Genomic DNA, 25,718 nt, shown 5'->3' with positions numbered 1-25,718 from the left:
GGTAACTCATGGCTTCAAAGCCTCTCTATGGGCTAGGCAAACCCGTTTTGAGCTTGGGCCCTCTTTTCTACAATGCCCTGAGCTCCCTGGGCCAGCCTCTCCTGGGGACATGTGCACATGCAGACACTCCAGGAAGCAGCAGAGCTGGACCAGGAAGGAGTCCCCAGGGGCACCAGAATGTTCAACATCTGTTGCCCTTTGCTGCCCAGCAGCATACCTCATTCACAGAGCAGAAAGATACCCCCAGAATCTCAGGCATGGGTTCCTCTGGCCTGCTGTGATTCTTGTCCTTAGGATGTTCATGTTGGCACAGCAGAGCGCATACCCGCAGGGAAGGGCCTGTCTCTGACGCTGAAGCCACTGGACTCCTGGCACTCAGAGGGCATTTGTCCTCTCTAGAATCGCTCACCTCAGACACACTAGGTCAGAAGAGGAGAGAGAGGCTCCGCCTGAGCCCCAGTGACTCCTGATAGATCCTTGGTGCCAACAGGAAGGGTGAGGTCTCTGGGCACGGGCTACCCAGTGCCCAGACCTCAGAACACAGCCCCAACCATACAATTGCTCCAGGAACAAAGGCTGTAGGAGCTCTCCTTACATGCAATTACCCTGGGCTCAGAGCGGTCCCGCCTACCCCCATATCCCCGCCCAATGTCGCCAGCTAAATGGACCCTTTGGCAGCTTGGCAGGAGGGGGAAGGGAGGGCTGTGCAGACAAGAGGGGAAATTGACAGGCTGGGCCAGGGGACCCTGGGAGTCTCTAGGCCGCTGCAGTTTGTCTTCTTAGGTTTTCACTTTTTCCAATACCTCTACGTCTGGGACTCTGAATCCAGCTCTGCCATGAGCTCACTGTGTAACCCAAGCAAAACATCTTCCCCTCTCTGGGCCTGGTTTTCATCAGGCCCGGGAGGGATGACCTCTGAAGGGCCAGGCTGAAGTGGCACACTGGGTCTGCCGCAGGGGGGTTGTGGCTATCGCTGCCTCTCTCCAAGCCATCTGGGCAGCGCTGAGGTATTGTGCGCCTGCCAGGCCTCCGATGGGTGCTGGTCACAAGGCAGGGTGGAGGAAACTGAGAGAGCAGGAGATCTTGTGCTGCTGGCCTCTGGGAGGTGCTTGATGTAACGGGGGACACTCATCTTAGTCAAGTGTACAACAGTCAAGGGGACAGGGGGAAATGAGACAGTTGTTTTCTTGGAAAAGAAATTAGCGTCGACATGCAACATAGTGTTGTGAAAATAATAAAACATTCTGCTGAGGTGAGGGAATTCTATATAATGTATTAGAGGTCTTGTTGGATAGCATCATCTGTAGAGAGCTGAGCAGTGTCTGTCTTGGATAGGTGCTAGCCAGCTTTGCAACAACGATGGTGTGCCGTCACAAGTCTACGGCATCACTGCGTTACAAGGGCAGGTAAGAACGAATCGTCTGTATGTGCCAGGAATCCCAAACCCAGGAGCATGAAGGAAGGCGGCCTCTGCCTCTCTGCTCTTAGTTGGCTCTGCACACGTGTCTATCCCTGCCTCCACTTCCCTATACATGCCAGGGCTTTTCAGCCTGAAAGGACAGGACAACGTAGGCCAGAAATCAGTGGGAGGCTGAACCAGAGAAGAGGAAAACAGAAACGGTGAACTCAATGACCCTACACACCTGACACCTTTGTCCAACCATCCCGCCTCCCAAGCGCTGGGATTAAAGGCATGCGCCACCACCGCCCACCACCCCCGCCGCCAGCGCCGATTATTCCTTCCTAACTAAAGTCTTGCCTGAGGACTGAAGGTGTGCACTATGAGGGAAGGACAGCGCTTGGTAGGTGGGGAGAGGTGTGACTTATGATGCAGATGCTGCGGCTCTTTTACAGAAATGTACTGGGAGTCAGGAGGAAGCGTTGACGGAATTGGATGTGTGAGACCAGAAACTGGAAGACAGCCAGAGGGACAGTCTGCCTTCTGGGGCCCAAGAAGGAAGGGCATCAAGAGGAGGTGAGAGGCGGCAGGCAGATGAGTGTCGTGGGATGACCACACCCACATTTTGAAAAGATACGCTTGGAGGCTGGGGCAAATGAAAGACAAGTCATGGATTTGTTTCCCAGACCAGACTGGAGACAAGGAGGAGGAAACCCATTAACCTGCTTCTGCATTCACCTGAGGTTTTACAGAAGCCCAAGGTATTGGGAGTGGAGAACAGATTTCCACGAAAACAGGATGTCTATGGATTCTAGGGAACAGATGGCACCTCCTTGGCTGTAGAGCTTAGCTGAGTGGCCTAGCCAAGCTCTTGGCAGAGCTGGTCATGGCAGCAGCTCCCGGCCCGTGCAGGGTGTGTGGAGATCCAGCCCATCTGCCTACAGCATGCCGGGGTATCCTCCATCCAAATCTTACTCCTGCTGTGACCCATCCTCCAACCACAACCGAGGGCCTGGGGAGCGCAAGGTCTAAGGATGGGTGGTAAGGACACCGCTTCCCAGAGAGGTGTAACCATTCCATTTCTGTTTAAAATGCAAACAAGCAGGCAGTGTTTGCTGAGTGCTGGAAACAGCGCTCTATTTAAGTTGCGTTAAAATGTTCAGAGGGAAATAGGCTGACCTCTTTAAAAAATGCCAGACTGTAAACATACCAGGGGACTTGTAGGGTGGATAATATAAAATCTGAGAGTATTTAATACCTTGACACTTTTTCCCAAAGAATGAATTCAAAATGAAGGGAGTCGGGTCGGAAAAGAAAGTCACAGCCCCCAGGGAGGTGTTGAGCTGTTAGGGAAAAGGCCATTCAAAAGAAGGCTGGGGCCGGAGTGTGGCTCAGTAGCAGAGCCCTTGCCTAGCACGCGGGTGGCTGCGGGTTCGACCCCCAGCAAACGAGAAACAAAAAAAAAGGAATAGCTTCCCTGTGTCTACGCTTCTTGGTTCAGTTTTAACTTCAGAATCTCAGAGGAGAAAGAAAAGGGAGAGATGTGACCTGCCCCTGAAAGAGGGACATCTGTGCATTGAGTCGGTGGGTATAGTCAGCCAAAGGGCTTGCCCGGGGAAGGATTCCTGGGCTGTGAATCTGCTGGGATCCCGCGGTAAATAAAACTCCCTGCCTCACAGTCAGTTTGTCAGCCTTTCTCGCTGTTGGAAAGTTCTTCCCAGCCAGCCTCGAATCTGTCTCGAGCTAACTCCTAGCCACCATGACACTGAGTCAGCTTTTTGGAGCCGCCCCAAGCAAACTAATTCATCTTACAGCACGACAGCCTTTCCCATATTTGAGAACAGCTCACAGACCTTCCACACCTTCTCCTTCCAAAGCAAGCTAACTTCTTCATTTCCGCCCCTCATTCTTCAGACACCTTTGCGGGACTCCTCGGTAAGGTGTCAGTCCTTTTCTAAAGGAGTTTTGGTGTGCCAATGTCCTTTTTTTATAAACGTGGTGCTCATCACTGGATGCGGCACTGCCAATGAGGCCTGACCACAGGCAGAATATAGTGGATATTAATTTCCTTGTCCCAGATCCCAACACCAGGTACTGTGATATAAGGTCGCACACAATTGTTTAGAGATCTATATACTTGTGAGTGGACTGCTAGTGAAGGATGATGTGCCTAGGGCCTGGGCTTTCAGCTGCTCTGAAGTCTCAGAGGTCCCCCAGCACCCAAGGGCTGATGCATAATAAGCTTTTATATACCCCAAGATGCAAATTAACAGCGACTTCCTATCTTAGCATGGGAGTAGGGGAAATTCAGGAAGTGAGTACAGTCAAGAAGGGGTTTAACTTACATTTGGGCATTTCTAACCTACATAACGATTAGAAATTGAAATTTAGTTTACTTAATATGGTCATGTTAGTAAAGAGTTATTTTTTACTTAAAAAGCCTAGTTGGCTCGATGTTACTCCACGCACTTAACTTGCCATGTCTGAAAGCTGGAGAGGCTGGCATGTTGACCGTACTGCCAACGACAACAGCGTCTACCTAGCCACTTAAGAAGTATTACCGCCTGCCTACACACCATGCGCGTCAACAGGCATAAGGCCGTGCGACAAGCGATGTAAACAAGCAAGTGAGAGGGAGAGAGGGATGGACAGACAGACACAGAAATGCGATGAGAACAGCACAGAGACGCAGTTAAGGCTACTGAGGACTCCCGGGCTCAAGACAGCACAGTCTGTCTAGCACACCGTGGTGGCAAACGGCCCACACAGATTTGGCAAGTCTAAAGCACCGCTGACCTTCCCGCCTGTGTATCGGGTGCCAACCATCTTTCATACCCTCATACAGTTTCATCATTTCCAATAGAGTGTGGAGTGGGCCACTTTAGGGACACCCTCATGAGTCTCTGTTGTCAAGGCCCCAGGGTTGAGGGGAAAAACACACACACACACACACACACACACACACACACACACACACACACACACACAGAATTTAAGATTATAGTCCTGCCTTACACACCCAAGGTTCTAGCCATCCCCTTTCCAGAGCTTTTGACCCTGTAGTCTCACGAAAGCCTCTCTTTCCAGTGAGATGCCCCTTGGTCCCGGGACCACTGGCCAGCTTTCTCTGTCTGCCCGCCCACTTCCCAACTCACCTGTACTGAAAGGGGGCCACCGTGGCTGTGATTGGCTGGCTCTGCTGATGGGCGGAGGAAAAGCTAATGGTCCCCGGAGTATGAGAGGCTTCAGACACTGCACGGGCTGCAGACTGGAGAGGGAGTCCCTGGAGCCGCCCCTTCATCAAGCTCCAGAGACCTAGGGGGTTTGTAGTTTTTGTCTCTTTGATCTTTTCCCTGGGAGCTAGGAAGCATCCGACCTTCAGGAGGCCCTGGAATTTGAGTTTCTCCATGACAGCTTGTCCGGGGTGGGCTCCTTCCCCTGGTCTGGCGAACTGAGATTCCGTCCTGGGTCTTCTTCCGCTGGGTGCCTTGTATCTCCCCAGCTCTTCTGGATCCCGCCTGACTGGAGAAGGCTGTTTTGGGGGTTATCCTGGGGCTGCTCCACGGGGAGCTGGGGAGGCTTTCTACACTCTCAGCCGGCTCTCTGGCTGGCCCTGCAGCCCTCGGAGTACCTCTTCCTCTGTAGGCCTTCGGGGAAGAGTTTCTAGAAGAGACTGCAGCCTTGCGCCGACTTGGGGAGGCAGCTCGCTGGGGGCTCAGGGCCAAGTCAGCCTGACGAGGCCGAAGCTGAGGAGAAGCTCCCGGAGTGTGAATCCTGGTCTGTGAGGAAGCTCGAGGCACCGGGATGGAGGAGGCATAGTGCGGGCGGCTGGCGGAATTCACGTTGGCCATCCCATTCATGGTCAGCAGCCGGGGTAGGGCCACACTAGGATCCTACAGAGACGGGAGAAAAGGAGAATGTCAGGTAAAGTCTCAAGTGTCTGTCCCCTGGTGCATAGGGATGATGCTGGAATTGATAGACAGCCAGGGGCTTCCTGCCTGACTCCGGGCAAATATGTAAGTCGGGGTGTGAAAGTCGGGGTGTGAAAAGGCGTTGAGAACATGCTCTACACATGAGCTGTTTAACTTTCCTTGGCTCTGCTCCTCTCCAGCGATGGAGACGGACTCGCCTCACAGTTGCTACTGGATCAGACCTTTCATGGTACCACAGGTCCTTTAGATACCACCCAAGAGAAATGCAATATTCTTCTACATGCCGTTGGACCCAATGACATGTAGACCACAGTTCTTCCAATCCAGAAACTTGTAATTACTGGGCCCGTCTCCATGAGGCCCAGGCTCCTCCCACTCTCTTACCCTCTTAGTTGATGACCTCTTCTGGTCCTCCTTGCTTTTCCCAACCCCACAACCATGGGGGATGTAAGCACCGGGCCCCCAGAGTCCTCTCTGCTCATTCCCCACCTGCATCCTGCCTTTGTAAAACTGGTCTCTGCCACTTCCTCCCCCCTCATGTAGCCTCAGAAACTGAGTGTCTCACCTGAAGGTCAAAGCAGCTGTCCCAAGTACCTTCAGTCAACAGCATCATCCCTTCTCTTCCATCTTGATCCATTAATTATCCCACCTCTCTTGCAGATCTCTCTGTCTGTCTGTCTCTCTGTGCCCCCCCCCAGCTCTGCCATGTTAATGAGTGAAGTAATTATTCTCGATTCAAAGAGAATTTGTAGCTGTTTGCAAAGACACATGTAATCAAATTAGGATCAATTTAAGAGTCAAGTCTTTAAAAATCAAAATATAAGAATGTACAGAATACAAACATGAACACATCCATTATTTTGTTATGGGAAAAAAAACTTTCTAAGAACCACATCTCAGGCAGAAATAATAAAGGAGCCTGGAGGCAGTAGTGCACACCTTTAATCCCAGCACTTGGGAAACTGAGGCAGGCAGATCTCTGAGTTCCAGGCCAGCCTGGTCTACAAAGTGAGTTCCAGGACAACCAAGACTGTTACACAGAGAAACCCTGTCTTGAAAAAACAAAAACAAACAAAACAGGCAAACAGACAAACAAACAAAACAAGAAATAATAGAGGAAATGCTGATAGAATTTGAATACATAAAAGTTAGAGTCTCTACTTGGATTTTAAAAAAACAATCCTTTACAGACATTCAAAAAACCAAAGAAATACCTCCTACTACAAGTATGAAAAGCAAGGAGTTGTTGCTTCTGAAGACAGGGCCTCCACCGTGTCAATACTAGACAGCAAATCTCCACAGAATAAAGGGCAATTAAAAAGAAAAAAACAAAAAACAACAACAATAAAAAAACAACAGAAAAAAAAACACCCTCATAAAATCATCATGCAGTCATCCAAAACAAAGACAAAACATTCCATTTGCAACTTTGTAGCCCTGCCTGGCCGGGAACCCAGTAAGCAGAGCCTACCGGCTTCTATCTCACAGGGATCCCTGTACCTCAGACTCCCGAGTGTTTGGGACTAAAGATGTGAGCTACCATGCTGGGCTTCCATTCAAAAAATTAAAAATGCAAAATAAATAGGCTTTCATTTGCTGGTATCCAGTTTACTCTTATTGAAAACTTGTAACACGGACTGTTGGTAAGAACACCAGGCCGTTTATCCCACTGTACGAACAATAGCACGTCTAGAAAACTGTCCTAGGAAAATGATTAAAGATAGGAACCCAGATTTATACACAATAAAAATACTCAAGTTGCCGTTTGCAGGATAAATTGTCGCCGCTGTGTGGCAATGGAGACAGGGGCATTGTGGACAGTGAACCAAACTCCCAACGCTTGGCCAGTCCACCTGAAATCACCAGGGCAGCCGGTTTTGTGCCGAAAGAAGCCAGCAGCCGCAGGGTCGGCGATGTTTATGCGGTGGGCAACCTCTCCCTGACCTTTGACCTGCTGCCTGGGACCAGCTGTGGGCTAGTCTGTGAGAAGTCAAGGTAGATGCGTCAGTGGGGGTGGCTCTGTAGCAGCAGCCTGAAGGCTGTGGAGGACAAGAAAGAGAAGCCGTATGCTCTCTCTCCACTTTTTCATACTTCAGTGGCTGATGGCATTACTGGATGACCTAAGCGCCCCTCCACCTGCTCCATTAGAGGTGGCTAGCAAGGAAAGCTATATGCACTCAGGGACCACAATGAGCTCTCCTTTGCCCTTCCAGTATCGTTACCTGGAGGACCACACCCAAGGCCCAGCTGATTCCCACTTCCCCTGCTGTTGCTCCTTGCCCACCTACCTGGTCAGACTGAGGGAGTGAGTCGCTCTTTGCCTGCCTAGTCTCCCAAGCAGAGCATCCTTGCTCTATTTCAGTGCCGGCATGAGAGGACCAAGAAGTTCTCTCACAAAGATATCTAAGAGGAACTCCAGCAAGTACTGCCTGCACCTGCTAGCAGTTGGGAAACTACGGAACCTCTCCACGCCTGAAGAATGACGGCAGGATAAACTGAGGTACAGAGTGTGAGTCCTTCAGCAGGAAGAGAGCACGCTTCTTTGTAGCCTACGGCCTCAGTGGGGTCGAGAGTGGCTTTAGCCTGCCATCCTTCCACCCCGCCACCCACCCTTTAGTAGTCAGCGATGTGCATCAGTTATAGGGTACTGAGCACTGGCTACGAGATTTATGTGGCCTCAAGGGGCTGACCTTGGCCTAGAACACTGAGTTGAGCTGGGCTCCGAGCAGTTGAGCTGACCAGCAGGCCCCCTTTGCAGCAAAGATTTTACCATTGGTAAGATGCTACATGGCCTAGGTTTGCTCCTATCCTTAATCCTAATCCAAATCCAACATTGGGACCAAATTCAGTTATGCCCCTCAGCTCACCCCCCTGGAATTTACATCTTTAAGAGCATCTGGAAATTGCATCTTGGTTCAGTCTGGCTGATCCAGTGTCTCAGGGTGTTGCACCCTGACTCAAAGACCCATAGGTATCCACCTACCTTATCTGCCAGGGACCTCCAGCTCCTAGCTCTGCAGGGCCTAAAATGGACTTCCTTGCCTCAGATGTCCCCACGCCCTCTGGCTAGGGCTGGCTGGCTTTCCAGCTCTCACCGTCTGAAGGCCAAGGCTGCTTCTAGCTCCCTTGCTAATGGAGTACACCCACAACGGCGCTGCTTTCACCAGATCATCATTTTTTAAAAAGCATGATGGGAAGGACTTTTAAAACTGCGTTGGTAGGTCGCTGGGGCCCCGCCCCACCTGCCTCTCCATTGCAACTGGGACCTTGCTTGCCCTTTCTCCTCAGAAGGTAGCCCTCTAGGAGATTGGAAGCAGGATGCTGCTTAGGAGGTGACATCCATTGTCCCGGAGGAGCCTGGGAGAACCACACCAGCCTTAGGATAAAGGAGGATCACTCCCCAGACAGCAAATTATTCTAGCCTATGGCAGAGGGGTCATGTAGGGGCACCGCTAGTTTTTTTTCTAAGTGAGCATCTCCAGGTACCCAGCATCTGGGAGAGGAACTCAAAGGATGCCCAGCGCACACATGCCCATACCAAGCTGTTCCCGGTGTACCTGGGAAACAGTCCCTTTGAGTGAGACATTATTTCCAACCCTCACAACAACCCGAGAAGGCAAGTTTTACTATCCGCCTTTCACCAGACGGGAGGATGATGCTGTAGTTGAGTGAGTTGTGCCAAGACACACTGGACGTGGAGTGAGCTCTGTGGGTCTGCAGACCACATTCATCAGCAGCGGTACCCAGCCTCAGCCCCAACACCCCTTATGCTATAGTGGACTCTCTCCTTGCTGTGATTGTCTTCTGAGTCTCTCAGAGATGGAGCTGGGGAGGCAGATTTCGTCCACAGGTTGGAAACCAAAGCAGGAGAAAATCGGTGATGGGCGGTACCGGGTGGGGAGCTCTTCTCCCAGCATTCCTCATGCCTTATTCGTTCTCTGCTCCCCTCACTCTGTCTGCCTCGGGCGGTTGGGGTAAGGATGAGACAGGGGCACGAAGAGGGGGAGAGATGGCAGATGTAATCCAGCCCTGCCAGAGATCTAATATGCCCGGTTGGTGGCTGGTGATACACATGGGCTAGGGTAGAAGCTTATGTGATAGCTAATCTTGGTTGTCAGTTTGACTACATCTGGAATCAACTTAAACCCAAGAAGCTAGGCATCACTGTCAGGGATTTTATCGATTGGATCATTTAAGGTGGGAAGACCCACCCTAAATCTGGACACATAAAAGGACATGGAAGAAGGAGGCTGATGCCTTTTGCCTGCTTGCCTTTACTCTTGCCAGCAAGTTCATCTACCCTGTTGCTGGGGCATACTTTTGCTGCTGTTAGAACCTACTTCTTTGGGATTCCAATATAGACTGAAGCCCAGCAGCTCTCTAGGAATCCTCTAGGACTCCAACATTAGGTTGGGTCTGTAGAGACATCCAGTCTCATGAACTGAAAAACTATAGGATTTCTGTCAGGAGAGAGCCATCGTTGGACTATCTGGACCACAGCCTGTAAACCACTCTAATAAACCCCATACATATATATACACATATATACATATTGAATGAATAATATGAATATATTAATGAGTGAATATATGTATATATTCATTCTATCAATTCTTTAGCAAATACTGAAACAGCTTAGGAGAAAGGTTGTAGAAAGGGTAGGGGGTGGGGAAAGACACATGGGCGGGGCCTCTGAGCTAAGACATGGACAATGGTGCTTCCTGGGGTCATAAATAGACCTCTGTCCAGGCGTTTTCTCCTGGGCCATAGTCAGAGGCTGCTGGCTGTAGCACCTACGGCATTCTTAGTGAGCCAAATGATTTCAAGACTCCATCCTTGTTCTGGGGCTCATTTTGCTCCTGCTCTGCCCTCACTCCTCATTGTTCTGAGTCCTGAACATGCAGAATAAGGTAGTACTGGGGAGACATTTGACTCTGTTCAAGCCAAAGAACTTGGCTACCAGTACCATCAGCCTTCATGACACCTTCACAGTGCATCTGAGGAGGGTCAAGGGCAGAAGAAGCCTAAGGATGGAGCTGGAAGGGGAAGCAAGGGATAGAGAGAGAGAGAGAGAGAGAGAGAGAGAGAAAACCCACAAAATCATTAAGCACTCTGACCTGATACTTCATTTGGCCTCAGTGAAGAAGAATGTCCCAGGAGTTCCTTAGTTCCCTCATTCTGGGAATCCCAGTGCTCACTAAGTTACATTAGGGAGTTGGTACTCCCTGTTACAGATAGCATCCCACTTTCAAAAGTACTCTTGGCATCCTCTCTGTTCAACAATCACACACCCTAGCTGGGCACCTTCCATCTGCTACATGCTTTGCCAGGTGCTATGGAAATCAAGATGGCAGAGACCCAGGTTCTGATCTCAAGGACTGAGAAACACACCAAGCAGCCTGTACAGTGAGCACTAGAAGAGACAAGAAGCACCATGGAGCCATCATGGTCTGTTGAGGATGTGATATCTAGTGAGGCCTCAAGGAAGAGGCAGCAGCAGGGCTGGCAGTCCAGTCTTGGAAATGGTGATGTGATGCAGGCTTTCTCACACCCATGGGTCAGTCCACCCATCAGCTCCACCATTCAGACAGTATTCTTCAAAGAGATCGAACGCTAGAAGGAAGAGTAAACTTCCGGACCCGAAGCCTAGCTCTGCATTTGCTTATGGTGTGACCCCTGGCAAGTTCTGGACTTTGAGTTTTCCATTCTACAAAATGAGACCAAGACCAGCGCCTACCTGCTAGCACAGTTTCAATAAATAAGTTAGTTAAATACAAAATGCTCAGAGCCATGCCTTGTCTAGCCCTCAACAAATAATGGTTAGGACCTCAAAGGCAACTCTCTCTCTCCCCCTCTCTCTCTCATTTTATTGTTATCATCAGTATTTGTTCATCTCTTTGAAACAGGGTTTCATGTATCCTAGGCTGACTTGGAACTTACTGTGTAGCCAAGGATGACCTCGAACTTCTGACTTTCCTGCTTCCACTTCCCAAGCACTGGCATTACAGGCATCAGCCTCCATGTCTGATTTATGCTAGAGATCCCAGGAATGGAGGCTGAGGCTTTCCTGTTAGAAATCTGCAGCAGAACAAACACTGCCCACCTGTTGTAGGATATTGGTACACTGTGTGAAGTTGCGTTGCTGTGATTGATTTAACAAAGAGCTGAATGGCCAATAGCTAGGCAGGAGGTATAGGTGGGACTTCCAGGCAAAGAGAGAAATAGGAGGAGATAATCAAGTTGTGGAGGAGATGCCAATGAGACATGGAGGGAGTCAGACATACAGAATGAAAGAAAGGTAGAAAGTTACATAATAAAATGTAGATTAATAAAAGCAGGTTAATTTAAGTTATAAAAGCTAGTGGGACAAACCTAAGCTAAGGCTGAGCTTTCATAATTAATAAGTTTTCATGTCATTATCTGGGAGCTAGCTGGCAGGTCAGAAAAAGACTCGTTACAGCCACACTGGATATTATTTCACCCGACGGTCCACCAGAGGAAGTGGGAGGAGACTGAATGGTTGGAAAAATGTGTCGTATCATAGTAAGCAGGAGGCCAGTCTGGAAGGCCCCCGACTTCTTACTATGTGGCTTTAGACACATCAAGTTTTCTAAGCCTGGAGCTCTCTCTCACCTCCAAAATCTGGCCATGGGTTTTCAGAAAGATTAAATGAAGGAATGAAATAAGACATTCAGCCCGGTGACAGGCACATAGCATGGCAGGAATCGTTAGAGGGAACATCCGTCCCTCCTCTGAGGAGGAAAGGAACCGAATTCAGATGACAAATGGGACTGCCTGATGTTTTGCAGGCGAGGCAAGAGGCTGATGGCTTCACATGGAGCGGCCCCAGGACCCCAGCACAGTGGACAGCACCCTCATCAGAAAACTGCAGCTTGATCAACCCACCCTACCCCCTTCTGGTCTATACTCCGACTGCCTGCTCTCACTCACCCCGGTGCCACAAACAACACATTTATTTAATGTTAAAAGGTGTGTGTGTGTGTGTGTGTGTGTGTGTGTGTAGGTGAGGAGAGAGGAGAGGAGAGAGATGAGTAGAGTGTAAGCGCAGGTGCCTACAGAGGACAGAGGATCCACTGGAGCTGGAGTTACAAGCAGTTGTGAGCCGCCTGGCATGAGTCCTTTACAAGATCAGGAAGTGCTTTTAACTCGTGAGCCGGCTCTCTAGCCCCTTCTGTTTTATTTTTAAACCAAACTCCTTTTAGTCGCCGTTTCCGGGCCCCATGCCTGACACCATTCTAACCAATTCTGCCTGCAATAACTCGCAATTGTCCTTGCAATTGGTGTCATCATCATCCCTACTCAGAGGCACAGACTACAAAAGCCAGGGAGGTGAAGGATCTTGCTCAGGCTCGCACAGCTTACAGATGGCAGAGCCTAGGTGACACTTAGCTTTGCAGCTAGCCCCCCGAAACTTCCCGACCTGTAGCTGGAACCAGCCTTTCCCGCCCCCACCCCATCTCTTCAGACTCTATTCACTCAGGCCCCAGGCCCTGTCAGGACAAATGCCAACTAACTGGCTTAATGCTCTGCAAATCCCAGAGCCAAGAAGTATTTTGGGTCTATAAATATTTTACTCTAGCTGAGAAGGTGGTGAGAGCCTGAACGCTGGCCCCCTGCATTCTGCAGAGCCTGGCCGGGTGTTTGGGGAGGAAGGTGGTCCATTATGAGGCTGGAGAACTCTGCAGATTGCGAGTTCTGGACCGGCTCTCCTCTGCCCCATCTGCCCTTGAGCAGAAGCCCGCAGTCCCCGCAGGGTGGGCGGGGTCTGGTCGTGGTGCTGATAGGACAGCTCCTCCCGCAGCAGCCTGTTAAAGGGGCCGCCGCAGTTCTTTGGGGAAGCAGTGAAGATGCCCGTTCCACAAGGTCGGACACCCTAACTGCAGTATGAAGAGGATGGATGTATTATGTTGAAATAAAAAAAAAAAGAGAAGGTGGAGGAGAACAAAGGAAGGAAGAAGAGAGGGAAGAGAAAAATAGAGATGGAGGAACATTACACACCCATTGTTGGCCTGAGTAGCACTTCCCATAACCAAGCCCCAGTCTGGTTCCCGGGGGCTGAACTTTCACATAGAGCAGACAGCTGTTGACCTCTGGGTGCCACAGCAAAGACGTGACGTGTGCTGCTTCAGCTTTGGGCAAACACCGTGCACACTTACACATACTTCCGTGGTCTGGATGGTTCTGTGTGGACAAACACCACACACACAGACACACACTTCCGTGGCCTGAATGGTTCTGTTTCCCCCCAATTCACACGCTGAGATGACTCTCCAAGGTATAGCATTCAAAGGCCAGGCCCTCGGGAGGTGACTAAGTCAAGGCAGAGCCCTTATAGATGGGATTAGTGCCCCCTTCAAAGTGGCTTCAAGGATGTTGTCCTGCCATGCAAAGACTCAGAAGACCCTGTGAGGAGAGGCGGGCCCTTACCAGACAGTGAGTCTGCTAATACTTTGATCTCAGATGTCTCGTGATCAGCATATTCCTGATGTTCCATAGAGTAAGGCACATGTGCCTGTACCTAAACACACAAAGATATACTCCCTTATCCCCTAGAAAAACACACTCATACTCCGACCAGATACACACAGGCAACCCACATCCACACACATGAATACACACAGTCACATTCTCTCTCTCTCTCTCTCTCTCTCTCTCTCTCTCTCTCTCTCTCTCTCTCACACACACACACACACACACACACACACACAAACATACATGTTCACCCTTACATATTCTTAAACACATACATCATTTTTTAAATTTATTTTTTAACTTGTTTACAAATGATCCAGTTTAACCTTGTTTGTTTTTTGAGACAAGGTCTCTCCTTAGGACCCAGTGCTTGACAATTCAGCTAGGCTGACGAGTCAGCAAACTCCAAGGACCCTCCTATCTCTACCTCTCCAGTGACGGATTTATAAGCACATGCCACCATGTCCCTAGCTTTTTACATAAATATACTGGGAACTGAACTCAGGTCATTCTGTTCGAGCGACAAGCGTTTTTACCGCATCTCCCAGCGCCCTCACCACTACACTGGCCCTTGCTGCCCTTCCACATCCTGCAAGCATGCACCAGGCTCTCCCTGGAGAATGGAGTTAGGACCCGGTACAGTACATGTGTGGTACCTGGGGCAGGATATACAGGCAAAGACGGGCATCCCCGGCCTGCAAGGAAGGAGCTTGTCCTGAGTCACAGTGTGAAGTGACTGCAGAGCCTGGGGTGACCCCTCAGGCTCCTGTCCATGTTAGACCTCCATCTTTCTCAGATCTGGAATTGTGAAGAGGCCCTCAGGGTTGAAGACAGAGCCTCAAGAGACATTTGCCTCTAACCTCTGCCAGTCTCTGAGAACAGAGATGTTGGAGGCATCCCCCACCCATTCAGCTGCCAAGTCCTTGGCAGAAAAGGGGCTCACCCTGGGCAGTGTGGAGAGAAGACAAGGGTGGGCAGCTAGTGGGTATCATTGAGCTGGCAGAGGATTGGCAGGAAGCAGAGGGAATGGCTACAATCTGGCAAGGGATCAGTATGGGCTCCGTACCCCAGCGCCCGCCTGGCTGGCTCCTGGCTCAGAATGGGGATTAGGATTGTTCAAAGGCAGTGGGATCCACCATTTCCTTCCCATGTCCCCTCGGAGTCCCAGGCTTCTGCCAGCTCTTAGGAATTCCCTAATCCTTCAGACTGGCATGGCCTCCTTTCTGGACAGATGATGACATGTGCTTACAGAGGAAAGATGGGTCTCCCGAGGTAACCTCAGGTGCTCCCAACACGACTCTGAGTAAATCACCAGGCTATAGCCCAGCCCTGCTGATCCCCGACAGAGGCTTCTGAATGCAGCAAAGCCTAGATTTGGCATGCCTGCCACCTACTACCCCAAGCAGCATTCCCTAACTGTCCCCTGACCATGAGCTGTTCCATCGACACCCAGGCTGCCAAAGACAGGGCACCCTGAGATCTCAAACACCACACAGAAGAAACAGTCATTACTTTCCTCCTAGATCTCAGAACCGGTCACCCCATTCCCCTAGGCTAGAAGTTCTTCTATGTGCCTAACCTCTACCCCTCTAGTTAAAAAATGGAATGCACTTTCTAGTTCCTCATTCTGAGAGCATGCTTCTTCCAGTTCCTGGCCTCAGAAACAGAGCTGGAGTTTGAGCTTCGGGGAGGGGCCTCAGAACTTCCGGGCTACAGACTTCTGCTGTCAGCGTATCTGGCACAGCTTGCTGATTTGCTCCATCCAATGGCTCCACTCAAAGCTGCATCTTTGGTTGCTTTTCAATTAGCCAAGAGGAATGATTTAGTGCTAATGAAAATCAATGATTTAAAACTGTCCCACAAATCACAGGGGGCTGGAGGTCTGTTATAAATGCCTCTTGGGGAAGCTGGGCTGGGCCTGGGAAGTATGAAGCCTGCTGCCCACAACTTCCTACAACTATACAGTGGGGCGGAGAACCCCCTCCTCCCCCTCCTCCCCCTGCTCCCCCTGCTCCCCCTCTTCTCCTCCCCTCTTCCCAGGCGCTTTCCTGGAATCCAGAATGTTCCTGCTTCACATCCTCCAACGCCAAACATCCTACCACTGTGTTTGGCTCCGGTAATGAAGATTATAAAGTTTAGAGTTCGAAGCCACCGGACACAGATGTCTAGGTCCTGAGAACCAGTTACTGGAGGTCTGGTTCCTTAAGTGACAGCTTAGGTACCGGTGTCCTGACCCAGGCTGGGCTGCTGGGCTGGGGAGGAGCAGCTGTGTGGAGCCTTGGGGGTGGGGAGCTCCATGAAAACAGAGAGAGCAGAGACCTAGGCAGCCAGCCAGATGACAGGTCCTTTAAGACTTGTCGATTCAGTCTTTCTCACATTCACTTTACCAGGATTTTTCTCCCCCAACACAAGGCTTCCAGCATTTCTCCATAGATGAGTTTTCCAGCTGGGCAGATGGAGGTGTATCACTCAGCAAAGGTTAAGGCACAGGGCTGGGCCAGGGGAGGGGAAGGTTCCTTGATGGTAGGGCAGGAGCGAGCTCTCCAGGATTCTGGAATACTTCAGAGGCTTCCAGCCCAAACATCCAAGCTGCTTTCCTGTGGCAGGGATGGGGGGTGGGGGTGGGGCGGGCTGTTTGTTGTTGTTGTTGTTGTTTTTTTGTTTTGTTTTTTGCCTGTAATACCCTGGGCCTCAGTACTCTGGAAGTGTGGGCACAAGTTTTTGGAACAGCATGCTCTCCACTTGGGAGGGCTGATAGAGTGTTTGAGCAGGCTACCTGACCATCAGAGCAGTGTCTCCATCACTGGCATTTCTAAGCTTGGACCAGGCACAAGTCAGGCAGATGGCCACCCCCCTACCCTCACCCCACACTGAAAGACAGTGTTAACTTCTCATATCTTTTTTTTTTTCTTAAGGGTGTGTGAAGAATCTGACTCTATCTAAAGGTGTGTGGCGTTTGAAAAGTTGCTTAGCCTCTCTTAAGCTTTGCTTGCTTCTGGAAAAGAAGGATAATGAGTATCACCGGACTGTGAAGATGAAACAGACCAAGCACAGGAGCACGTGGGAAGAACTTTAAAATGATTATTATTAGAGCAGGAGAGATAGCTCGCTGGTTAAGAACAAGAGGACTCGCTCGCTGCTCTTCCAGCAAGAACTCTAATCTGTTCCCAAGCACCCAGGTTAGCACCTCACAACATCTGTTCCAGGGGATCCAATGCCCTCTTGTGGCCTCTGCAGGCACCAGCACACCACACACACACACACACACACACACACACACACACACACACACACTAATCTTTAAAAACCCAAAGGATAGTTATTACTCTTAAAAATCATAGCATATATTAGAAAAAAAAAATCCCAAAATGCACATACACTATAAAACTGTGGCTGTGCTATGGTTATAAGTGTACATCTCTTTATTGTGTAGTAAGTACCTTTACCTTTTACTTTAAGTCTCCAAAAGTCATTCAAAACGCATTTATCGAGTCACAAATTGTTATGGGAATGTATTGCCTGAACCCTGGTTAACCTCACTACCGTTGCTGCCCATGTATGATGTTTCCAGTTTTCCACTATCGTGTTTTTCTTTTTATCCCCCCACCCCCCACCCCGATTTTTGACACAGGATTTCTCTGTATAGTTCTGGCTGTCCTGGAACTCACTCTGTAGACTAGGCTGGGTTCAGACTTAGAGATCTGCCTGCCTCTGCCTCCCAAGCACTGAGATTAAAGGCGTGTGCCGCTGCAGCCACCGCCATCACCCCTGGCAGTTTCCCACTGTTGTGTACGAGTGTGATAAGTCCATACATTCTGCTTGTGCTTCAGATCATTGCCTCAGGCTTCATTCTTAGAAGGAGGATCCCTGGGTCCAAGAGGAGAGAGTCCTGAAAAGCCTGTCACTTACAAATTGCAGATTGCTGTTCCCAAAAGATCAGCCAGCTCCTTCCACAACAGTGTCTGGAGTATCTGACTCACTCTGAGCAGTGAACATCTTGCATCTAAGCTGCCTTGTTCAGCAGGGGGGCCATCACCCACTGGGAGCCTGGCCACATATACAGGAGCATGAACAGGCCAAATAGGCAAGAGAACACAGCTGGAGAAGACGAGTGGATGCCCCTCCACCCCCACTAGACAAAAGACCCTGTCTGTTCTCCTTCCCACTAAACTAAGAACCTGGACTGGCCGAGTGTGGTGGCTCACGCCTTTAATTCTAGCACTTGAGAGGCAGAAGCAGACAGAGCTCTATGAGTTCAAGGCCAGCCTGATCTACAAAGTGAGTGCCAGGGCAGCAGGGCCGTTCAGTGAGACCCTGTCTCAAAAACAATCAGTCAAACAAACCAACCAACAAAAACATCTGAAACACTCTAATTTGGAGCTGGGAACTTTCTAAGCATAAAGAGCATTAAATAACAGGACTGTATCTTTTCTCATTGTCTGCTCGGAGTTTGAAGAGACAGAGATGTTCCTCTACCTGGAATGCCCAGGGCCAGGGGTGTGATAACCTGTGGCTAACCTGTGGTCTTGGGAAAGCTTTGCAGTTCATATGGGGCAGAAACACTGAGGAAAATGCCAGCGAAATGGGGTTGTTGGGTGAAATCCCAGCATCCTTGTGAGTGCTGGGTACTGGGATGGACAGCTGTCCACACAATCTATCTTGAATAGTAAGTACAGCTAGAGCAGCCTGTATGGTCCATGGGAGAGGAGGTTTTATAATATGAGGTCGCTTGCTTTCCAGAGCGTCCTGGCTGGTCACTCTCCCCACAGGGCCGGGGTGGCAGGTGGTCTGATCAGTTCAGGCTCCCCCAGCTCCCCTTTCTGTATTTCTCCTTCATAAGATAGCATCAGCTTCCACTTCCTGGCTGGGTACCTGAAGGACATCTGTCAGGACCTCAGAGTCTGGACAAGAGAGCTGAAGACCCCACTGCATTCCAGCATTAGGTGCTGGGAATTCTTGCTACCCCAATCTCTTCCCCACCTCTTCTTCCTCCTTTTTCCAGCAGGATTCTCCCGGATCTCTGAAGAAGGGAAGCAGAGGCTGGGGGGAGGTCACACACTTCCTGAGGACAGACCAGGTACAGGGCTCCTACATGCCCCAAATCCCTGGGTGGGAGCCTGTGTGGCCAGAATCTCATGCGATCCCTCATCCTTTACTTTTTCCCCTTTCCTCAATGCTACGTGCTGGACAAGACCATGTTCAGAGGTAACCCTCTCTGTGCCCTGTGGAGAAACTCTCCATTGGCTGTCTCACAAATCTTATTGAGAAGCCCTGCCTTGTCTAGGTTGTCAGAATTATCTCACAGAGAGGTGGTCACATGGCCCTGTCCCATCTGTCCGTGCAAAAAGTACTGCACGTGCATGAACATCCCTAAGCTAAAGTCTATCTCCCCCGACTCACACTATGTCTTTTGACAGGCCATCTAGAAGGGGTAGGTTTAAGCAAACTGTAATATCCTCTGGGACCCTCACAGGGAGCATTTTACTGCTGGCAAAACGGCAGGGATGTCCTGAAATACAGGGTCCTCCTCTTGCAGCCCATGTAACTCTCCCCTCCCTTCCTTTTTGGCAATATTTGTTGCCATGGAGATTCTAACACAATGGGGCAGGTAGAAAGCCTGTTGCTTGGCAACGAGATGCTAAAGGTACAGGATTGGCTGCCTAGGTCTAGAGGAGCAGAAAAAGATGATGAGGGAAGGTGGGAAAATAGAGAAACACCCCGGGGAACACAAAGGCACAGGAGAGAAGCAGAAGACAGGACCAGAACAGAGAGAATGTAAATACAGAAGCAGGAAGAGAGAGCCCGTGACCTCCCTAGGGCTGGGTCACCTTTTGTGTATTTGCTAAAATGCCCTCCTAGAAACAACGGCAAAACAAACAAGCATGAGTGTATTTTCATTGCTGTGTTTATGTTGCAGCAGGATGATAGAAGAAAAGAAAAAAAAAAAAAGCCACAAAAATTTTAAAAGTCCTTAAATAGAAGGGCTGAGAAGTCCTATGAGAGGGCATCATACCGTGGTGGAAAGAGCGAGAATGGCAAAATGGTACTGGGTTTGAATCTACCCTGTACCTCTTCCTCAATGTGCCACCCAATCAAGAGGTGTAACCTCTTTGATATACCTCACTTCTCTCATCTGTAAAATGGGAACAGCAGATCTCAGCACTCGTGATCGAAGCAGGGCAATCATAAGTTCAAGGCCAGCTTGGGCTATGCAGTGTGACCATGTCAAAAGATAAAAGCAAAGGGAAGGGGGAATACAATGTGCATCTCATAGGGCTGCTGCAGAATGAGGAAAGGAGGTGGACTCTGGCACATGGGCTCTCGGGTTATTGTTGGCCTTCTGCAATTACAACCGATCCCGGTTGTTTTCTTAACCACCACAGATGGGTGGGATGGAAAGAGCCCAAAGACTCCTCAGATGCCCAAAGACCTGACTTCCATCCAGATTAATGAACCCACGGTCTATGAAGCCCATGCAAACTATAAACTGGAGCCAGTAGCTCATCTGTTGAGAGGATGACACTCTCTTCCTCACAATAGTGAAGAGGAGCTTATTCAAGAACGTTAATGGGATGGAGTATTAGTGGTAAAAAAAAAAAAAAAAAAAAAAAAAAAAAAAAAAAAAAAAATGATATCATGAAATTTGCAGGCAAATGGATGGAACTAGAAAACAATTATCCTGAGTGAGGTAACCCAGACCCAGAAAGACAAACATGGTTTGTACTCACTCATAAGTGGGTAGTAGATGTAAAGCAAAGGATAACCAGGCTGCAATCCACAGTCCTAGAGAAACTAGGTAACAAAGGAGGGTCCTAAGAGGGACGCATGGATCGACCTGAGAAGGGGAAATAGATAAGATCTCCTGGGTAAACTGGGGGTGAGGGTAGAGGGGAGGGGATAGGAGATGGGAACATGAGGGATCGGGATGATTCGATTTTGGGGGAGGGACAGAGAGGGAGAGCAATGAAAGAGATATCTTGATAGAGGGGGCCAGTATGGGGTTAGGGAGAAACCTGGTGCCAGGGAAACTCCCAGGAATCCACACGGATGACTCTAGCTAAGACTCCTAGCAATAGTGGAGAGGGCGGAGTGAACTGGCCCTCTCCTGTAATCAGATTGATGACTACCCTAATTGTCATCATAGAGCCTTCATCCAGCAACTGGTGGAAGCAGATGCCGAGATCCACAGCCAAGCACTGGGCAGAGCTCCAGGAGTCCAGTTGAAGAGAGGGAGGAGGGATTATATAAGCAAAGGGGGGTCAAGATCATGACGGGGGAACCCACAGAGAGAGCTGACCCTGGCTCGGGGAGCTCACAGACTCTAGACGGACAGCTAAGGAGTCTGCATGGGACTGACCTAGGCCCTCTGCCTATGGGTGAAAGTTGTGTAGCTTGGTCTGTTTGTGGGGCCCCTTGCAGTGGGACCAGGATCTACCCCCGGCTCAGGAACTGGCTTTTTGGAACCTACTCCCTAGGGTGGGATGCCTCACTCAGCTTGGATGCAGTGAGGAGGCGCTTGGTCCTGCCTCAACTTGATATGCCATGCTTTGTTGACTGACTCTCATGGGAGGCCTGCCCCTTTCTGAGGAGTGGGTGGGGGAGGGGGAGGGAGGACGTGGGGGAAGGGAACAGGAGGAGGGAGGGAAAACTGTGGTTGGTATGTAAAACAAATTTTAAAAATGTAATAATAATAATGAAAAACAAAACATTGATGTGAATCTATCTGTCCCAGTGCCTGCCAGGTACCATGGAGAAACTGTTGCAGGCCCGTGATGTGTAACCGACTCCCATTTGCTCCTCTGCGTGGCCGGCCTTCGGGGTCAACTTCCAGCTCTAGGTGGGGACTTTTTCAACCTTCCTGGATTCTCTGCGACCATGGAGAAAGCCATGCGAGCTGGAACCCAGGCACTGTAGTGTTTTAGAAAACACTCATTTTGTCAAACCAACGAAGTGTGTCGCCAGAAGCAGAAAAGGGCAGTGACAGAGGGCAGCTGTGGTGGCTTCTGAATACACAATGCCATGCGAGCACTATACGAGGTCAGTCATGAGTGGAGGACCACAAGTCTCGGGAGAAGCTGCTTGAGAAAGGTGGACTTGTCCTGAGTTACTTGAAGAGGGATCAGCGGTGGCCAACTACTGGGTACCATCTCAGTAAACTGGTACCTCGGGGCCCATAAAGTTCAGGGAATCCTTTCTAACAGGTTCCGAGCCTTTCTTGCAGTAATTTTCGGCTAAGTGCTCCGGTTCTGCTCCGGGGAGAGACTTAGTGGGCTGAGGTATCTCACTAGCTCAAGGTTCATGCAAGGACTGTGGAGGCAGGCAGGCGAGCAATGACTCACACACACAGATGCTGTTTAATTCAGCTGCCACGCTGTCTCCACGGCTTCCTGAGCTCTCTCCCTGGTACTTGAAACACCTCTGTGGTAACAAAGCCAACTTTCCCAATAATGCCAACAAGACACCAGAGGGGTGCTGCTGCCATTTCTGCTTGGCCAGCACCCAGCTTGCCAGGAGTGGGATGGCTGGGAGTGGAGACTGGTGGGACCAGGGAAGCCAAGATGATTGTGAGCAAGAGCTGGTAGGCTGCGGGTTCCAAGCCTGGCCCATCGCAGCATTCCCAGGCTCCAGCAGCTCTCTGGGGGCTCACCAGGCCTAGCCTCACAGCAAGGCCAAAGGACTAGGACCAATTTCATGGTCAACAAGACAGAACAAAATTTAGAGAAGGGTCTTGTCAGTCTTAGGAACACAGAGTTGCTCTAGGCAGACTGGTACCTAATTCTTTCTCTTCTGTCCCAGGAAAAGAGAGGAAGAAAAGCTCTTGGAATTGTAGCAACAAGAGAGTCTTAGGATGACTATGGAAGGCAGCCTTGATGGTGAATGTGTGAATGTTCCTTGGGACCACCTGGCTTGGTCCTCATTTTGGACACCTAGATGGTGGGTTTTTCCACAGCCATTCATGTGCAAGCTATCTTGAGGGCACCAGAAAGGAGGGAGTGGATAACTTGAGCTGGGCAGGGCTAGGATGAGTGTGGGAATGGGTGCTGAGGATTCCTCTGTTTTAACTACCTTCACATTTAAGCATTTTATTTTATTTTTAGTGGGTATATCTGTATATGTGTGTGTGTGCATGTGTGTATATGTGTATGTATGTATATGTGTATGTATGAATATGTGTGTATGAATGTGTGTGTGTGTGTGTGTGTGTGTGTGTGTGTGTGTGTGTGCTCATACATGAGCGCCATGCTATGGTGCATATCTAGAGACCAGAAGATCACTTTCCGGGGTCAGTTCTCTTTCCACTGTGGGTTCTAGGGGTAGCCAGGCTTGCACGGCGTGTTCTTTTTCCCGGCTAAGTCATCTTGCCAGCCCCTACTTCAGGTTCACCTGTCCTAAATATTGGCTCTTCATCTAATCCATTCTGGCTGTTGTAAGAAAATTCTGTAGACTGAGTAGTTTGTGAACGCCATGTACAGATCTTTCATATTCTGGAAGGCTGGAAGCTCAAGATTCAGGCATTAGAAGATTTACTGTCTGGTAAGGGGACACTTCCTGGATCAGAGGACCCCACCATCACCACCACCACTGTGTCCTCACATACAGGAAATTGGAGGGTCTCTCTGAGGCCTCTGTTGTAAAAAGAGGGCTCTGTCCTCATGACCCAATCACTCTTCCTGCGGCCTCACCTCTTAATATCATCGTGCTGGGGTACGGTTTCAACGTGTGAAGGCTGGGATACACACTCAGACTCTACGTTAGATTTCACTGCAACGCTATCTCCCCCCTGGGATGGCACAGGTGACCACTGCTACTTTGTTTGACCCGTCCTCTCTCACCAGAAGCTGAGAGCTCGGGAAGGGAAAGAGAAGAGCAGGTTTAAGGACCAGCCTTTGCACAGTCCCTGGGAGAGATGAATGTCCCGGGAGTCAGACCTCAGATCGGAAAGCTGCCAAGTGCTGGAGGGTGGTTGCCCGGGGTGAACTTGGCCTAAAGCACTGCAGCTTAGGAGAACTCTTTGCACTCCTAGATAGGGGGTCAGGCACCTAAGCAGGCGAGCCTTCCTGTGACTCCCGAGTTATCCGACTTCTCTTGGTCATTTCCTGCCCCCCTCCCCACCTTTGCTTTGCAAATTCTTGTCGTTGTTTTGCTCTTTTGTTTCAGCTTGGTTTTTCGAGACAGGGTTTCTCTGTGTAGCCCTGGCTGTCCTGGAACTTGCTGTGTAGATCGGGCTGGCCTGGAACTCACAGAGATCTGTCTGTCTCCTGAATACATTCATTGTATGTATTTCGGGTTCCATGAGGACAGTTTGGTACGTAAGTATATAATGTGCTCTGGCCATGTCCTCCCACACATCCCTTCCCCCTTCTCCTCCCCCTGTTAGTCCCTCTGCTTCTCCCAGACTGTTCACTTCCATTTCCAGCTCTCTCTCTCTCTCTCTCTCTCTCTCTCTCTCTCTCTCTCTCTCTCTCTCTCTCTCTCTCTCTCACACACACACACACACACACACACACACACAATCCTATAGATCTACAGATACAATCTTAGACCCACAAATGTGATGTTGGTCTTTTTGAGTCTGGTTTAATTTACTTAATGTGACAATCTCCAGTTGCATCCATTTTCCTGAAAAATGACAAAATATGTTCTTTGAATAAAATTCCATTGTGACTATAAACCCTCTTTTTCTTGTTCTTTTTTCTTAAAAAAAAAATGATTTATTTTTATTTCATATGCATTGACATTTTGCCTGCATGTATGTCTGTGTGAGGGCATCTGGTTCCCTGAAACTGGCTTTACAGACAGTTGTGAGCTACCCTGTGGGTGCTGGGATTTGAACCTGGGTCCTTTGGAAGAGCAGTCAGTTCTCTTAACCACTGAGCCATCTCTCCAGCACCTTTTTCTTATCCATTCCTCTGTTGAGGGACACCTGGATGGGTTCCATAACTTAGCTATTGTGTATTACTCATACACAGTAAACACTGATGTGCTGGAGCTCTGGTGTGTTGATTTGGAGTGGTAGAGCTGGATCATGCAGTACGATTTCTGGTTGCTGCTGCTTTGTTTTGAGGAACCTCAATACTGATTTCGGTTCTGAATGCTGTGGCTTAACATCCCCCCCTCCCCCCGCAGTGTAGAAGTGTTCTATTTTTCTCTGACTCCTCTCTAGCACCTGCTCTTATTTATTTTCTTAATGAAAAGTTGCAGCACTCCCATCCACCTTCCACCCACTTTCCCTTAACGTTCAAGCTCCACACAACCATGGGGCACTGTCAAAACCAGGAGACTAACATTGGCGTGTTACTACTGGTGTGTTACACTGCAAGCTTTCTTTGGAGGTCATCAGTTTTTCCTTCAATGCCCTTATCTTCTTCCAGGAACCCCCATTGTATTTGGCTGCCTTCTGCCTTCTAAAATTCACAATTCCTTTTGAAAACTGGATCCTGAACCAGTGAGATGGCCCAGTGGGTTGTTATGGAATATTTGTTTACACCGTGCGAAGATGTGTCGCTGTGATTGGAGTAATAAAGAACTGAATGGTCAGAGGCTAGGCAGGAGAGAATAAGCACCAGGCACAGAGAGGATTCTGGGAAGAAGAAAGGCAGAGTTACCAGCCAGACTCGGAATAAGCAGGGTGGGCAGTATGGAGATGAGGTAGCAATTGAAAAATATGGGTTAATTTAAATCCTAAGAACTAGTTAGAAACAAGCCTAAGCTAAGGCCGAGCTTTTATAAATAATAATAACTTTCTCTGTCCTTATTTGTGAGCTGGAAGCCCAAAGAAAAATCCGACCACAGTGGGTAAAGGCACTTGTCACCCATTTGAGTTGGATCCCCAGAATTCACATAGTGGAAGGAGAGAACAGGTTCCTGCAAGCTGTGGTCTGACCTCTACATGC

The 25,718-nt window shown here is 49.5% G+C and overlaps 1 protein-coding gene across 1 annotated transcript in view; it reads right to left on the bottom strand.

Annotated features, from left to right (window-relative positions):
• Nav1 (neuron navigator 1) overlaps nt 1-25,718 on the bottom strand; it is a 255,490-nt gene that overhangs the window by 174,213 nt on the left and 55,559 nt on the right. The window contains 1 exon segment of the mRNA XM_028876650.2: nt 4,555-5,292. Coding sequence (XP_028732483.1) covers nt 4,555-4,808 — 254 coding nt within the window. The 5' untranslated portion in view covers nt 4,809-5,292.

This window comes from Peromyscus leucopus, chromosome 15 (assembly GCF_004664715.2).
Source record: "Peromyscus leucopus breed LL Stock chromosome 15, UCI_PerLeu_2.1, whole genome shotgun sequence".
Lineage (NCBI taxonomy): Eukaryota > Metazoa > Chordata > Mammalia > Rodentia > Cricetidae > Peromyscus > Peromyscus leucopus.
This window is presented reverse-complemented; position numbering and strand designations above follow the sequence as displayed.